The sequence below is a fragment of the Microcaecilia unicolor genome, chromosome 1 (genome assembly GCF_901765095.1).
Source record: "Microcaecilia unicolor chromosome 1, aMicUni1.1, whole genome shotgun sequence".
Classification (NCBI taxonomy): Eukaryota; Metazoa; Chordata; class Amphibia; order Gymnophiona; family Siphonopidae; genus Microcaecilia; species Microcaecilia unicolor.
The window spans coordinates 25,847,078-25,864,133 of record NC_044031.1 but is presented as its reverse complement, the minus strand read 5'-3'; the positions used below and the strand labels follow the sequence as shown (position 1 = coordinate 25,864,133).

Genomic DNA, 17,056 nt, shown 5'->3' with positions numbered 1-17,056 from the left:
GGCCCTTGCAGATCACCAATGTGGCCGCGCAGGCTTCTGCTTCTGTGAGTCTGACGTCCTGGACTCACAGAAACAGAAGCTTGCGCGGCCTAATGGAATAGCAACATTCCATGTAGAATCTCCAATAGTAGCAACATTCCATGTAGAATCTCAAATAGTTGCAACATTCCATGTTGAATCTCAAATAGGGAAATGGGACTTGATATACTGCCTTTCTGAGGTTTTTCCAACTACATTCAAAGCGGTTTACTTACCCACAGTCACAAGGAGCTGCAGTGGGAATCGAACCCAGTTCCCCTCAGCCTTGTAAACAGGATCAGCTCCTCTGCTGCCAGTACTGGGCGGGTGCGGCAGGTGGCAGCAGTCACAGTCAGCTCTCCTCTCTCCTGCTTCTCCTCGTCGCCCTGTTCTGTCCCCGCCTCCCTCCGATCTCAGGACAGGAGTAGAAGCTGCATCGCAATCGCAGTCAGTGTTGCTTTGTGCTGAGGTTCCGTCCTTGCTCTTGATTAGTGTCTAATATCATGTCAGCCGGAAAGGAAGCGCATTTGTTCCAGCCCAGGGCAGCGGATCCCTCCGCCTGGCTGGTCCTGGTGCAGCTGCAAAACACGATCAGCAGCAAGTTGGAGCGACTGGAAGGGCGGATCAGCTCCCAGGACAGGAGGATCGCAGCCAACTGCAGGCGGCTGGACGCCCTGGAGAACAAGGTGCGACGCTATTAGACGCCCATTAAGTGACCTAATGCACGTGGAAAGCGTTTCATTACCGAGATGTCCGCGTGCAGTTTTACCTGCCCCTTGATGTAGGGGAAGTGTTTCAGGCAGAAGATGGTGCTGCACGGACCTGTGCTTAGGATACCGGCGCAGAGCATGTGTTTGTTGCATTTGTAGCCCACATTTTCCCACCTATTTGCAGGCTCGATGTGGCTTACAAATGTATCGTTATTGGTAGATACTAAATTGGAAGATAACAATTAGTAATGCATAGAGAACATGGATGACATAATCAGGGCCGGTCTTAGCAAGTGGGGGGCCCTATGCAGACCAATCTGATGGGGCCCCATCCTAGCCCCGCCCCCACCCAGCTCCAAGGCCCCCCTCCCCTCCCTCCCTCCCTCCCACCCACCAGCCAGCTCCAAGACCCCCCACCCCGCCCTCTGAATTTTAAGTTACCTCATCAGAGCGCCTGCAGGTAACAGCAGCCGTGAAAAGCGTGCGAGCTGCTGGGCGGCGCTTCGGGAGCCTTCCTTTCCCTTCCCTCGCTCAGCCCTGGTCCCGCCCTCAAGGGGACCAGAGCTGAACGAGGGAAGGGAAAGGAAGGCTCCCGAAGTGCAGCCCAGCGGCTCGCACGCTTTTCACAGCTGCTGCTACCTGCCGGCCACTACTACTACTACTATTTAACATTTCTATAGCGCTACAAGGCGTACGCAACGCTGCACAAACATAGACGACATCGACGACGAGGTAACTTAAAATTCAGAGGGCGGGGGGGGACTGGAGCTTGGGCGGTCGGGGCGGGGCCCCCTTGAGCGCGAGGCCCTATGCGGTCGCCTCGCCCTAAGACCGGCCCTGGACATAATAGAGATAACCAATTGAATTAAACAGGAATTTGAACAGCAGATATAAGAGAAAAACAGTTCTGATTATAGGTAGAGTGGAGATGTGTTGTTAATTAGATTGTAAGCTCTGTCGAGCAGGGACTGTCTCTTCATGTTCAAGTGTACAGCGCTGCGTACGTCTAGTTGCACTATAGAAATGATAAGTAGTAGTAGTAGTAGTATTTGCGTTTTCTAATCTTTGTGGTATGCCTTGTTGAAGAGGTGGGTCTTCAGCGATTTCCGAAAGTTGGTTAGTTCATAAATAGTTTTTAAGTTGAGCGGCAGTGCGTTCCATAGCTGTGTGCTCAGGTAAGAAAAGTTTGACGCCTGCGTTAGTTTGTATTTTAGACCTTTACGGCTGGGGAAGTGGAGATTCAGGAATGTGCGGGATGATCTTTTAGCGTTCCTGGGTGGCAAGTCTACCAGGTCTGACATGTAGGCTGGGGCATCTCCGTGGATGATTTTGTGAACTAGAGAACATACCATGAACGCTACATGCGTCATTTAAGTGGGAGCCAGTGTAACTTTTCTCATAGGGGTTTAGCGCTTTCGTATTTTGTTTTTCCAAATATGAGTCTGGCTGCAGTGTTCTGGGCAGTTATCCACCTGTGCATGATTAGGACACTTCCCTGAGCTGTAATCCAGCATGCCACCTACACGAGCATCTGAATTCCCTGCCGGCCATGGAATGCTATTACAGGTCATAGGAGCCACCTTTTCAAAATGGTTGGGGGGGGGTGTAAGCTCAATGGAAATAACCCCTCCCTGGACACACGCAAGGAATTTTCTCAATATTGGGGGTGCTCAAGCACCCACAGAGTCAGCTCCTATGTTACAGGTGAACAATATCACTACACACAGAATTGGGCGGAAAGTTCTTGCTCCACACCTGAACTATCCGGATAGTGCCAAAAGGTTTCAGCGGCACTATCCACGTACTGCCATTGAAAATTCACAAACAGGGGGCTCTTGTGTTTAGCGACGGCCAATAAATCTGTTAAGTCCCTTTCAAAATGTACCTATTTAAACATAGGTATTTTTGTTTCCAGCTAATTAGGGGATCTTTGAGAATTTAAATAATTGGGTGTTTTAAACTATGAGCCCCTTTTCTGAACTCCTTGACTTTCATAGTAACGTAGTAGATGACGGCAGAAAAAGACCTGCACGGTCCATCCAGTCTGCCCAACAAGATAACTCATATTTGCTACTTTTTTGTGTATACTCTACTTTGATTTGTACTTGTGCTCTTCAGGGCACAGACCGTATAAGTCTGCCCAGCACTGTCCCCGCCTCCCAACCACTGGCTCTGGCACAGACCGTATAAGTCTGCCCAGCACTGTCCCCGCCTCCCAACCACTGGCTCTGGCACAGACCGTATAAGTCTGCCCAGCACTATCCTCGCCTCCCAACCACCGGCTCTGGCACAGACCGTATAAGTCTGCCCAGCACTATCCTCGCCTCCCAACCACCAGCCCCGCCTCCCGAAGCACAATTTTAAATACTGTATGGACTTAAACATATTCAGGGAGTGTCCACTTCTGAGCAGTCTTAATAGTGATTGGTTTTCAGGGACGAAAGGGGGAGGTGGAAAAAAATTTCTAACTGTAGTATTGTGTTATTTCAACATGGTTTTGTATTGTGTTTAAAATTTCAATACAACACCCTGGGTGTTTTCATGGAGCAGGTGTTATACTGGGTATCTCTTCAGTTGAGTCAAACACCTAATCTGTGCGGCTGGTGATTCATCTGCAGGAAAAATGCAGAGAAGAACGAAGATGTAGGAGAGGCAGGAGGATGGTTGAATGGGGAAGTGGTGTTTGATCCAGTAAACACCCATTTTATTTGCATTTCTGTGTTTTATATTTCGGTGTAAATCAACTCCTAAAAAAATATCCAAAGAACCCATTTACTTAGATAAAATACTTTTCTGGCCTGCGTAAATGGCTTTGATTATTGCTCACCCTGTGTATCTGGTATTAGAACATAGTAACATAGTAGATGACGGCAGAAAAAGACCTGCACGGTCCATCCAGTCTGCCCAACAAGATAACTCATATTTGCTGCTTTTTGTGTATACCCTATTTTGATTTGTACCTGTGCTCTTCAGGGCACAGACCGTATAAGTCTGCCCAGCACTATCCCCGCCTCCCAACCACCAGCCCCGCCTCCCACCACCGGCTCTGGCACAGACCATATAAGTCTGCCCAGCACTATCCCTGCCTCCCACCATCGGTTCTGGCACAGACTGTATAAGTCTGCCCAGCACTATCCCCACCTCCCAACCACCGGCTCTGGCACAGACCGTACAAGTCTGTCCAGCACTATCCCCGCCTCCCAACCACCAGTCCCGCTTCCCACCACCGGCTCTGGCACAGACCGTATAAGTCTGCCCAGCACTATCCCCGCCTCCCGATCTCGACTAAGCTCCTGAGGATCCATTCCTTCGGCACAGGATTCCTTTATGCTTATCCCACGCATGTTTGAATTCCGTTACCGTTTTCATTTCCACCACCTCCCACGGGAGAGCATTCCAAGCATCCACTACTCTCTCCATGAAAAAATACTTCCTGACATTTTTCTTGCTAGTAATAATAGCAATGCTGCTCAGTTACACACCCCAGCAGTATCTGCTTTACAGAGAGAATAATGGCTTCTTATCCCACCAGCTCTGAATTCCTAAATAATCCCGTCTGAGTTAGACTGAGCTAGACTGTCAGCCGCTGGCGTTCATAAGAGACACTCTGCCTAATATCTCTCACTGAATTTGTATATTGCGAGATAGAGCTGGCTAGCTGCAAATATTCAAATACTGGCCAAATCGGGTCGTGTAAATAGGAGGCCTATCTTTGGCCACTGTAAAAGCCGGCCAGCCCTGAACATTGACCTGGTTGGCTAAGGATCCTGTTTACTAAGATGTGCTACCATTTTATGTTTAAACGGTTTTTATTGGCATTTCTGCATATATCATTACAAACGTTCGTGTAACACACTTCACAAACAATCCTTGCTGTAACAAACCAAATACTTGACTGGCCTTCGGCCGGTATTTTTAACATTTTCTCCCCCTCCCCACCCCTTTTTCCTCAGAACTCCCTCCCCCTTTTTTGTGCTATGCCGATATTGTTATTGGCAGACAAACCTTGAATTTCCTCAGTGAACTCATTATTCGTCATCTTGTCCTCCAGGCCTACTTATACAATCAAATTAGCAGATGTTTTACCCCCAGGATCTGAAATCTGCTACGTTAATTCTCGCCACTCATGCACTCTTAGGTGTGCTACCATTTTTAGCGCAAGCTAACGCTAGAGATACCCATAGGAATATATGGGTGTCTCTAGCATTTTAGCGCGTGCTAAAAAAACAGTAGCTCGCCTACTAGTGTGGCTTAGTAAACAGGGCCCTAAGCTTATAGCGGCCAAATTAGACCAGATATTCAATGCTGGTCACCGGAGACAGTCCACCATTGAATATCCAGGCTCACCGCTGACCTCTGCAGTTAGGCTGCCTCCCGCGGGCTGAATAATTGGCCTGTGTCTATGATGAGAAGGGAGCCTGGTATGCCCTCAACCACGATCAAATGCCAGGAGAGTAAAGCCAGTTGAAATGTAATGCATTCTGAGCACCTCAACGTATCCTTGTGTGTTTCCCAATTGTGTTTTTAGGTGCCAGTGAAGTTTGAGGACGTCGCTGTCTCTTTCTCCCAGGATGAGTGGGGGTATTTAGATGAAGGGCAGAAGGAGCTTTACAGGGAGGTGATGAAGGAGAATTTTCAGACCCTGATCTCTCTAGGTAAGATTGAATTATATGCATTTATGGGGAGGGGGGTGATAAAGGACCTTACTGCACAGAGATCAGGGTTTATACCAAGTTGTCGCCTCCTCAGAAAATCTGATGCAGACTGTAGGAATTATTCAGTGGGTGAATACAATGGGGGATCTCTCTTGATGCCAACAAGGCATTTGACGGGGTGGAATAGAGCTTATGGAGAGAATGTTGGTGAAATTTGCACTGGGGGACAATTTTTGTAGGCGGGTAGAGAGCCTATGAGCAGCCCTGCCTGCTGTTGTAAGGGCTGATGGAGGGTTGGTTGCCTCTCCTTCACTAGCTAAGGAGACAAGGCGGGGGTGCCCGCTGTTGCCACGTTTATTTGCCCTGGTTATAATACTAGTGCTAATACTTATCCTGTATGCATTGCCTACCCAAATGCCCCAACCTAATCTCGCCAACTTCTACCCCCAATTCTGTTCTGACTTAAATACCAACCTGAGGAAAGGGGGAGTAGGAGGAGTAGGCTCTTGAACAACACTAGTAGGCAACGTAGATTAGGAACAATCTCTTTATTTAAATATACACTCGACTCAACACAGCCGTGTTTCGGCGCTACAGACGCCTTCTTCAGGAGTCTTGTGATATATAAATATACGAATATTAAGCTCAAAGAGAATGATAATTTGGAATCTATCAAAATGCCCTGATAATGAACGGTATTTACAGTTGAAATCGGTCTATTGAAGAGCGTAGGAACGAAAGCTGGCTGAGGATTAAAAACCAGTTATCTATGATACAACAGTCTTGGATGGATAAAGGACAAGCTGGTGTTTGGAAAGCCAGGTGGCCAGGTTTCATCTAGATGCAGTTGGAGCTGCGACACGGTTGGGCTCAAATGGGATGTAGAATAAATCAGCAAAATAAAAGAAAAAAACAAATATTATGATCCTGGATGAGTGTAGCTAATAGACTTAAGTAAATGTTAAACGGTAAAGGGGACAGAATTGAGCCCTGAGGAACCCCAGAAACTGAAGAATGTTCTACAGAAAGTGAATCCAGTGGTACGGCCTCAAAACGTCCTTCTATAAGGTGGAGGAGTAGCCTAATGGTTACTGCAGCGAGCTGAGATCCTGGGGAACTGGGTTCGATTCCCACTGCAGCTCCTTGTGACTCTGAGCAAGTCACTTAACCCTTCATTGCCCCTGGTACAAAATAAGTACCTGAATATATGTAAACTGCTTTGAATGTAGTTGCTTGGGTATTTTATTTTATGTAAGCTTCGATCTGTACATTCTTCCTAACTACTCCTGCTGTGCATACTTTGACTCGGGCGTTTGTAATTTCTCGTTTTGATTATTTCAATAGGATTTAGATGCCACAATAAATGCTATTGCGATAATCTTCTCTTTTACAGTTTAGAGACTCTTCAGAATTCAGCCGCTGAACTATTGCTTAGAGCTTGCAGATTTGGTCGTGCTTCTCCTCTGTTAAAACTGTTGCACTGGCTTTCCTGTTCAGTATCGTGCGCCTTTTAAAATACTGCATCCTCCGTCTTATTTATCGTCTTTGACTATTCCCTATACTCCTAACCGCACTCTTCGGTCTGTTGATGCCAACTGCCTTATCTTACCTCCGCCTCGTTTGGCTCATTATGAGGCCACTCGCTCTTCAGCTTTTTATTTCCTTGGCCCCCGAATCGTGGAGTGAGCTTCCCCCGCAAATCCGTTTAGAAACTGGTTTTTTTTTTCCAAATTCAAATTACTTTGAAAAACTCAATTCCATATCATCAAGCTGATCAATCCATAGACTGGTGGGTTGTGTCCATCTACCAGCAGGTGGAGATAGAGAGCAAACTTTTGCCTCCCTATATGTGGTCATGTGCTGCCGGAAACTCCTCAGTATGTTCTCTATCTCAGCAGGTGGTGGTCACACACAGCAGCAGCTCTGGCTAGGCCTCCAAGCCTAATCCTTAGGTTTTGTTGAGGCCTGGGGTTGAGGGCTCTTTTGAGCAAGTGCAAACCTGGTGGTGCCAGGTCCCTCCTTTTCTCCCCCCTCCCGCTGGCTCCGTTTAAAAAAAAAAAAAAAAAAAATTTTAAACGTCTTTAAAGGCGTTTAATTCGACGTTTCTTTAAACGTTCATTGCAGCTACTCACTGGGACACCAGTTCGTTACAGCTCGGAGCGGCAAGCAGGTAATTTTACCTTTTTATAGCGGGCAGGGGGTTCCCCGATTCTTCTCCTCGTGGCATATGGCGTCAGAGGGCGAGGGCGCAAAGGGTCGCTCCCCGGATCGCTGGAGCGCTTCTAGCGGGGATGCGGGGGTTTTTCAACCTGATTCGCCCTTGATGGGTGACAGTTTAGTGACCGATGAATGTCCCGGTCGTTCCTCCGGCGTGGCGGTTTTTTCCCGCCATAAACGCCCATCCCCCGCTCCTCGCCTCCGCCATCTTGGCCGGCCACGCGGCTCGGACGGCTTCTTCGTGGGCCGCCCTTGAGGTTGGAGACATTAATGCCATGAACGCCCTTAATTTGGGCGACGGCACAAGCGGCTAAAGTTAAGCGCCGTTCTTCCCGCGCGGCTCCTTCGCGGAGTTTCGCGCCGGACGCCATTTTGGATGCGCAGCATGTCTCTCCCCCGCTATTGCGAGCGCCGGTTGAGAGTGCGTCTAGGGCTGTTGCCCAGGCTGCGGAAGTGCACAGTCTGGGGGGTTTCTCCCCCGAGTTTGTTTTGCTGCTGCATCAGGCTTTCCTCATGCAAACGCTGCCCCTGCTCCCTCTTCTGATAAAGAGGTTGAGGTTCCCAGAGGTAAACGCCCTCGGGTTGATTTCCAGGCCTTGGAGGACTTTGTCTCCTCCGATGTAGATGAGGGCAGCGTGTCTGAGGTCTCCCAACGGTCCTTTGCGGATTCCTTGGAGGAGATAGATCCCCGCTCGGATGGAGCGGATGACCCCTCTGCAGCGCGGCTTTTTAGCCCAGAGGATTTGCCCAACCTGTTTTTACAGGCCATGGACACTTTGAAGATTTCCTCTCCGGAGGACGTCTCTCCCTCAGCCCCTGTTGGCTCTGCCATTATGCTGGGGACGAAGCGCCCGCCTAGATCCTTCCACGTGCATGATGCCATGCACACCTTAATTGCGGCTCAATGGGATGTCCCGGAAACGAGCCTTAAAGTGGCTAGGGCTATGTCCCGCCTCTATCCTTTGGCTGTGAGTGAACGTGAGGCCTATCTGTGGCCTACCGTGGATTCTTTAATCACTGCGGTGACTAAGAAAACGGCGTTGCCGGTGGAAGGTGGCACGGCCCTAAAGGACGCCCAAGACAGAAGATTGGAGGCGGCCTTAAGGTCGTCCTTTGAGGCAGCTGCTTTAAGTTTGCAGGCCTCAGTTGGCGGCTCCTATGTGGCCAGGGCGTGCCTGACTATGGTGCAGCGGGCTTCCCCCTCGGATCTTTCCTTGAGGGCTGATTGGCCGGCCCTGGAATCGGGCTTAGCCTATTTGGCAGACTTGCTGTATGATGTCTTGAGAGCCTCAGCTAAAGGCATGGCTCAGACAGTCTCTGCGCGGCGGTGGCTTTGGCTGAAACATTGGTCTGCTGACCACGCCTCTAAATCCCGCCTGGCTAGATTGCCTTTTAAAGGCAAGCTGCTCTTTGGGGTCGAGCTGGACAAAATCGTGACCGATCTCGGCACGTCTAAGGGCAAGAAATTACCAGAGGTCAGGGCTCGGGCTAGTACTCGTCCCGGTACCTCCAGAGGACGGTTGCTGGAAGCCCGGCGGTACCGCCCAGGCAAGTCGGGTTCCTCTGCCCCCTCTTCCTTCAAGAGGAATTTCTCCCCCAAGCAGCATTCCTTTCGCAGAGACCGCCGTCCCGGAGGTGCTCCCTCCGGTCCTCCCCCAGGGTCTCGTACCCAATGACGGGGCCTTGGTCCACGCCCCAGTGCAGATTGGAGGACGGCTGTCCTCGTTTCTGGGCGAGTGGACCACTATAACTTCAGACGCGTGGGTGCTGGAAGTCATCAGAGACGGCTACAAGCTAGAGTTCTGCCAACCCTTAAGAGACGGGTTTGTACTCTCTCCCTGCAAGTCTCCGGTCAAGCTGTGGCAGTGCAGCAGACCTTGGACAACCTGATCCGCCTGGGTGCGGTCGTTCCGGTGCCAAAAAATCAGATTGGCAAGGGACGTTACTCCATTTACTTTGTGGTTCCAAAGAAAGGAGGTTCTGTCCGGCCTATCCTCGACCTCAAAGGGGTCAATCGGGCCTGGAAAGTGAGGCACTTTCGCATGGAGACTCTCCGCTCTGTTATAGCGGCAGTGAAGGCAGGAGAGTTCTTGGCTTCCTTGGACATCAAGGAAGCGTACCTGCATATTCCCATCTGGCCTCCTCTCCAACGCTTTCTGCGTTTTACAGTCCTGAGACGACACTTCCAGTTCAGAGCCCTCCCTTTCGGGTTGGCTACTGCTCCGCGGACCTTTTCCAAAGTAATGGGGGTCATAGCGGCCTTCCTGCTAAAGGAAGGAGTACAAGTCCATCCTTATCTGGACGACTGGTTGATCCGAGCCCCCTCTTATGCAGAGTGCGGCAAAGCTATGGACCGGGTACTTGCTCTTGTGAGCTCCCTGGGATGGATCATCAACTGGAAGAAGAGCCAGCTGCGCCCGACTCAGTCCCTGGAGTATCTGGGAGTTCGATTCGACACCCAAGTGGGCAGAGTGTTCCTGCCAGACAATCGGATTGTCAAGCTTCAGGCTCAGGTGGACTAGTTCCTAGTAGCCTCTCCTATTCGGGCTTGGGACTACGTGCAGCTGTTGGGCTCTATGACGGCCACGATGGAAGTAGTGCCCTGGGCCAGGGCTCATATGAGACCACTACAGCTATCTCTGCTGCAGCGCTGGACTCCGATGTCGGAGGATTATGCTGTGCGCCTTCCCGTGGACCCAGCAGTGCGCAAGGCGCTGAGCTGGTGGACGCAGACAGACAAGTTGTCTGCAGGATTGCCTCTGGTGACCCCGGAGTGGATTGTCGTCACGACAGACGCCTCTTTGATGGGCTGGGGAGCCCACTGCTTGGGAAGGACAGCGCAGGGGCTCTAGTCTCCTGCAGAGGCAAGTGGTCTATCAACCTCCTGGAACTCAGAGCCATTCGGTTGGTGTTATTGGAGTTCATCCCGGTACTGGTGTTGTAGCCTGTACGGGTCCTGTCGGACAATGCCACGGCTGTGGCCTATATCAACCGCCAGGGAGGTACCAAGAGCGCCCCTCTAGCCAAGGAGGCTATGAGTCTTTGCCAGTGGGCGGAAGCGAACCTGGAGCAGCTTTCAGCGGCCCACATTGCCGGAGTCATGAATGTCAAGGCGGACTTTCTCAGTCGCCATACCTTGGAGCCCGGAGAGTGGCAACTATCTGCTCAGGCGTTCTTGGACATCACGAAGCGCTGGGGCCAGCCGAGCCTAGATCTGATGGTGTCATCGGCCAATTGCCAAGTGCCGCGCTTTTTCAGCAGAGGACGGGACCCTCGATCCCTGGGAGTAGATGCTCTTCTCCAACAGTGGCCGACACAAGAGCTCCTCTATGTGTTCCCGCCCTGGCCCATGTTGGGCAGGGTGCTAGACCGGGTGGCAAAGCATCCCGGCAGGGTAATCCTGGTGGGTCCGGATTGGCCCAGACGTCCCTGGTATGCGGACTTGATCAGGCTCTCAGTCGACGATCCTCTGCGGCTGTCAGTGGAGCAGGGCCTGTTACATCAGGGTCCCGTGGTGATGGAGGATCCCTCTCCCTTTGGTCTTACGGCCTGGCTATTGAGCGGCAGCGTCTGAGGAAGAAGGGCTTCTCAGACAAGGTCATCGCCACTATGCTGAGAGCGAGGAAGCGCTCTACTTCTACTGCTTACGCCAGGGTTTGGCGTATCTTTGCAGCATGGTGTGAAGCAGGCTCACTTTCTCCCTTCACTGCTCCAATTTCTTCAGTGTTGGCGTTCCTGCAAGAAGGTCTGGAGAAAGGCCTGTCGCTCAGTTCCCTTAAAGTCCAGGTAGCGGCTCTGGCTTGCTTCAGGGGCCGCCTGAAGGGTGCTTCCCTGGCTTCGCAGCCAGATGTGGTGCGCTTTCTCAAGGGAGTTAATCACCTGCGCCCTCCTCTGCACTCAGTGGTGCCTGCGTGGAATCTCAGAAGCCGCCTTTTGAACCCTTGTCGAGGGCATCTCTGAAAGACCTGACGTTGAAAGCAGTCTTTTTGGTGGCTATCACTTCAGCCAGAAGAGTTTCCGAGCTCCAGGCGCTCTCATGTCGAGAGCCTTTTCTGCAGTTCACTGAGGCAGGAGTGACTATTCGCACAGTGCCTTCCTTCCTGCCCAAGATTGTTTCTCGCTTCCATGTGAATCAGCAGCTCTGTCTCCCTTCCTTTCGTAGGGAGGACTACCCAGAGGAGTACTCTGCTCTTAAATATCTGGATGTGAGACGAGTCATCTTCAGATACTTGGAAGTGACCAATGATTTCCGGAAATCGGATCATCTGTTTGTCCTGTTTGCAGGTCCTCGTAAGGGTCTGCAGGCTGCTAAGCCTACAGTGGCAAGATGGGTCAAGGAAGCCATTGCAGCGGCTTATGTGGCCGCGGGGAAGGTGCCGCCTATCCAGCTGAAGGCTCACTCCACGAGAGCTCAGGCGGCCTCGATGGCAGAGGCCGGATCCGTCTCCTTGGAAGAGATATGCAAGGCGGCAACTTGGGCTTCGGCTCATACATTCTCCAAGCATTACCGGTTGACTGTGGCTGCACGGGCGGAGGCCCGGTTTGGAGCTTCAGTGTTGAGGTCAGGGATTTCAATGTCCCGCCCTGGGTGAGTACTGCTTCGGTACATCCCACCAGTCTATGGATTGATCAGCTTGATGATATGGAAGGTAAAATTATGTATAATCATACCTGATAATTTTCTTTCCATTAATCATAGCTGATCAATCCATAGCCCCTCCCAGATATCTGTTCTGTTTTTATTCTGGTTGCATTTCAGGTTCAAGTTTAGTCTTCAGTTATTTCAGAAAGACTTCGTGTTCAAGTTCTTTCACTTGGATTCTTCAAGAGTTGAGACGAGTTTGTGTTACAGTGAGCTGCTGCATTCCTCTCCCCTCCGTTTTACGGGGCTGGATTGAGACATAAATTCTGCCGGCACTCCCTCCCGCTTCGTGCGGCTGTAGGGCAGCTTTGTACCCCTCCCGCTTCGGCGGTGTTAGGGTCAGTCAGCTCCTCCCGCGGTTGCGGTTGCAGGATAAGCCAGATCCCCCCGCATCGGCGGGTGTGGTGTCCCTCCCCCGCTCCGCGGGGATGAGCTGGACGGATTCCCCTCCCCCACTTGTGTGGGGATGAGCTGGGTTAATTCCCCTCCCCCGTTTCGGCGGTGGTGAGCTGGGCAGAGTGTCCCTTCGTGGGTGTAATTCTCTAAGTGCTGAGTCCTGCGGATGGAGCTTTGATATCGACATACTGAGGAGTTTCCGGCAGCACATGACCACATATAGGGAGGCAAAAGTTTGCTCTCTATCTCCACCTGCTGGTAGATGGACACAACCAGTCTATGGATTGATCAGCTATGATTAATGGAAAGAAAATTATCAGGTATGATTATACATAATTTTACCTTTTTTCATTTGGCTTTTGGTATTATGATTTATGATGATTCCTGATTCTGTTGTTCTCTATGTGGATTCCAGCAAGCAGTCCTCAGGTTACCCCCTCTTTCCCGGTATGACTGTGTGCTTTCCTGTATTTTAAATGGTGTTCTTTTACAATTTTAATTGATTGTAAACCGCTGTGACCAACGGTTTTTGTAATAGCAGCATATCAAATACCAAATACACTATGGGCGAATCGAGGGGTTAGTGATGACACAGATGGAGCATGGATAAATCCTTATCTGTTCCCTTCTCCACTACTGCCAACTCCAGACTTCGCGCCTTCTGTCTCGCTGCACCCTACGCCTGGAATAAACTTCCTGAGCCCCTACGTCTTGCCCCATCCTTGGCCACCTTTAAATCTAGACTGAAAGCCCACCTCTTTAACATTGCTTTTGACTCGTAACCACTCGCCTCCACCTACCCTCCTCTCTTCCTTCCCGTTCACATTAATTGATTTGATTTGCTTACTTTATTTCTTGTCTATTAGATTGTAAGCTCTTTGAGCAGGGACTGTCTTTCTTCTATGTTTGTGCAGCGCTGCGTACGCCTTGTAGCGCTATAGAAATGCTAAATAGTAGTAGTAATGGAGCAGCGATTAAGCACTTAAGAAAGAAGGCACGAAGAACGTGTGTAAATATCCAGACTGGACGAAGAAAAAGCACAAGGAGCCTTCAAAAACGGGGGCACCTCAGTTTTACTTTGCTCAACAGAGCTGGCACGGTCCATGTTTCGGCAACTATGGCCTCCACCAGCGGTCTAATGATGGTGTCTAGTTCCAAAATGACAGGTACAAAGTGTCAAAATCCGCTGAAAACTGGATGGAAAATTGCCAACCTAAAAAGCCTGTTGACAAAACTGACCTTGAAGAATGCTGCCCGCACTTAAACACTTGAGTGTGCCACCAGAAGGGTTTGTTAAGATGCTCACTGTTGGCTTCTGATATGACAAGTTTAGCGCCACTTGCCGTAAGGTGGCTGAATTCTAAGCTCGGTGAGAGAGAGTAGCTAGGGATGCCTGTACTGTGTCCCTCACTCCCTCACAAGTTTGGATTAGGAAATGTAATTACATCTAAATCCTAATCTAGCTTCCTATAATAAGCAGCTACATTCTAGTTGATGGGGGCTAGGGGTTGAACATTAGGTGACTAGTACTGATTCTCAATACGAACTTGACAAGCCAAGTCAAGGCCACTAGCAGTCTTACATAAGTATTGCCATACTGGGAAAGACCAAAGGTCCGTCAAGCCCAGCATCCTGTTTCCAACAGTGGCCAATCCAGGTCACAAATACCTGGCAAGATCCCCAAAAAGTAGAAAACATTTTATGCTTCTTATCCCAGAAATAAGCAGTTTTCCCCGAGTCCATTTTATACTTCTGTTTTTATTAATTTTTTTCATTTACTTGGATCCAGATACTAGGCAAAAGAGAAAAAAGAACAAAAACATTTGGAAGCAAGACAATTCTCGCAGCCGATAAAACAGCATTTTAACTAATGGGTGTATCCAAGGGAACCCTAATACTTTCTTTAGAATGAATACATTCTAGCAGTTTCTCTGGGTTAAAGAAAACATAATTCATGGAGTCAAGAGACACAAGACATGTACAAGGAAATGTTAATGCAAACAATGCACCTAAGTTGAGAACTCTTGGTTTATAAGCCAGGAATTCTCGCCTTCTTTTTTGCGTGTCCCTGGCCAAATCAGGAAAAACCTGGATTTATATGACGGAAGTAGGAGCGGGAAATGTTGTTTCTGTCCGGTTCTAAGGCAAAGGTCACCAAGAGAGTAGTTCATTCTGTCACAACTTCTAAAGAACTTTCCAGGACTTCAGTCAGGTTTAAATCAGAAACAGGCTGAGGTTGTTCGTTAGAAGATCTTGAAGTCATCGTTATATATTGGGCTCTAACTATTGTTATTATATATTACTAGTCTTTTTACCATCTCCCCAAATTAGTACTCACCAACCACCCGCAATTTAGAGAGATAAAAGACTAGGAAGGCCACGTTTTATGAGAAAACCAATTCTTTAATTTCTTACGAAGAGAAAGTTACAATTACAAATTCTCATGTGGAGAGGAGGGGACACAAACATGTGGTCTGCCTCTACCTCTCCAAGTAATGCTCTGATTCAACTGTTTATATACCTTTTCTGTTAAGCAGGGCTTCACATACTCCAGCACTTATCTTCCTGAGAGATCATTCTGTTCTCTGTTCTCACAATATATTTTCCCTTGTTGCTAAATCACATTCTTCTGTCCCTCCATAATTGCACCTTTCCCACGCCAGCTAGCTTGCCTGTAAGGGTATCATAATAGATCATAAATTCCTGAGTTTACACAGGCTCATGTTCTGGCCTAGTGGTTGGGGTGGTGGACTTTGGTCCTGGGAAACTGAGTTCAATTCCCACTTCAGGCACAGGCAGCTCCTTGTGACTCTGGGCAAGTCACTTAACCCTCCATTGCCCCATGTAAGCCGCATTGAGCCTGCCATGAGTGGGAAAGCGCAGGGTACAAATGTAACAAAAATAAAATAGATACTATTGGAGATTCTACATGGAATGTTGTTACTATTGGAGATTCTACATGGAATGTTGCTATTCCACTAGCAACATTCCATGTAGAAGGCTGCGCAGGCTTCTGTTTCTGTGAGTCTGATGTCCTGCACGTATGTGCAGGACGTCAGACTCACAGAAGCAGAAGCCTGCGCGGCCACATTGGTGATCTGCAAGGGCCGACTTCTACATGGAATGTTGCTACTATTGGAGATTCTACATGGAATGTTGCTACTATTGGAGATTCTACATGGAATGTTGCTATTCCACTAGCAACATTCCATGTAGAAGGCTGCGCAGGCTTCTGTTTCTGTGAGTCTGACGTCCTGCACAGACTCACAGAAGCAGAAGCCTGCCCGGCCACATTGGTGATCTGCAAGGGCCGACTTCTAGTGGAATAGCAACGTTCCATGTAGAATCTCAAATAGTAGCAACAGTGGAGGAGTGGCCTAGTGGTTAGGGTGGTGGACTTTGGTCCTGGGGAACTGAGTTTGATTCCCACTTCAGGCACAGGCAGCTCCTTGCGACTCTGGGCAAGTCACTTAACCCTCCATTGCCCCATGTAAGCCGCATTGAGCCTGCCATGAGTGGGAAAGCGCGGGGTACAAATGTAAAAAAAAAAAAAAATTACAGGCTTCTCAATCTCTGATAGATTCCAGAGTCGCACCGGCTTGTCAGCTCTGCCCTTTTTGACCTGTGCTCATGTTTCTACACTATGGGCGGAAAACCCTTCGCCGATATTCCCAGTATTTCTCCAAAGTATTTTTTAAGCATTTCCAAAGCAGGTATTAAAGGTGATAAAAGTTTAAAAACCTCAAATTATTTCTTCGTTCTTGATTTTCTAGGTATTCAAGCTTCCGAGCTTGAATCTCTCTCTCTTTGATAAGCATTGAAGTAACAGTTTGCAACTGAGTAATTTCCCCTTCTAATGCAATGGTTTTATTAGACTGATCTTGAATATTGTCAGACAGACTTTGATAAGATTGTTTGAGTTCCAGAATCTCTCCCTTAAAGGAACTAGATATGGATAGCAAAGTAGAATTCAAACCTTGGATAGCATCCCATAGCGACTCCATTGTCACCACAGCCGGTCTTATCAATCCTCCATTTCCCCTGGAAGTTAAACCCTGGGTAGAAGATGAGGAGAGCTGAGTTGCCTACATCCCCTCCGTTGTTAATCTGCCTGGGGTTGAAGTGCTGACAGGTCCTTCTCTCTTAGCAAGGGAAAGCTGTGCCTCACCAGGCGCCTTCGTTTGCAGTGACCCTGCTGACACAGAATTGCTTCCAGGTCACGGGGGGGGGGGGGGGGGGAGGATTGAACGACACTCCCTCTATGCTGTGGACGCGGAGCCCATCGAAGCGGGTGTCTGCTCCCCGAGCGTTCTCACCCCGAAGTTCTCCAAAGTAGTTTGGCGTAAAGAAGGGGTTGTTGCCAGGCTCGAGGAGGTAAGAGCCTTAGCTTTCCCCCGTCTATTTTAGGGACTTTGCCA

The 17,056-nt window shown here is 49.3% G+C and overlaps 1 protein-coding gene across 1 annotated transcript in view; it reads left to right on the top strand.

Annotated features, from left to right (window-relative positions):
• The first annotated feature begins 425 nt into the window (after positions 1-425).
• Positions 426-17,056, top strand: part of LOC115464096 (gastrula zinc finger protein XlCGF26.1-like) — a 29,667-nt gene continuing 13,036 nt past the window's right edge. Inside the window, exons 1-2 of the mRNA XM_030194576.1 lie at positions 426-704; positions 5,257-5,383. Of these exons, the coding sequence (XP_030050436.1) occupies positions 522-704; positions 5,257-5,383 (310 nt within the window). The 5' untranslated portion in view covers positions 426-521. The remainder of the gene's footprint in view (positions 705-5,256; positions 5,384-17,056) is intronic.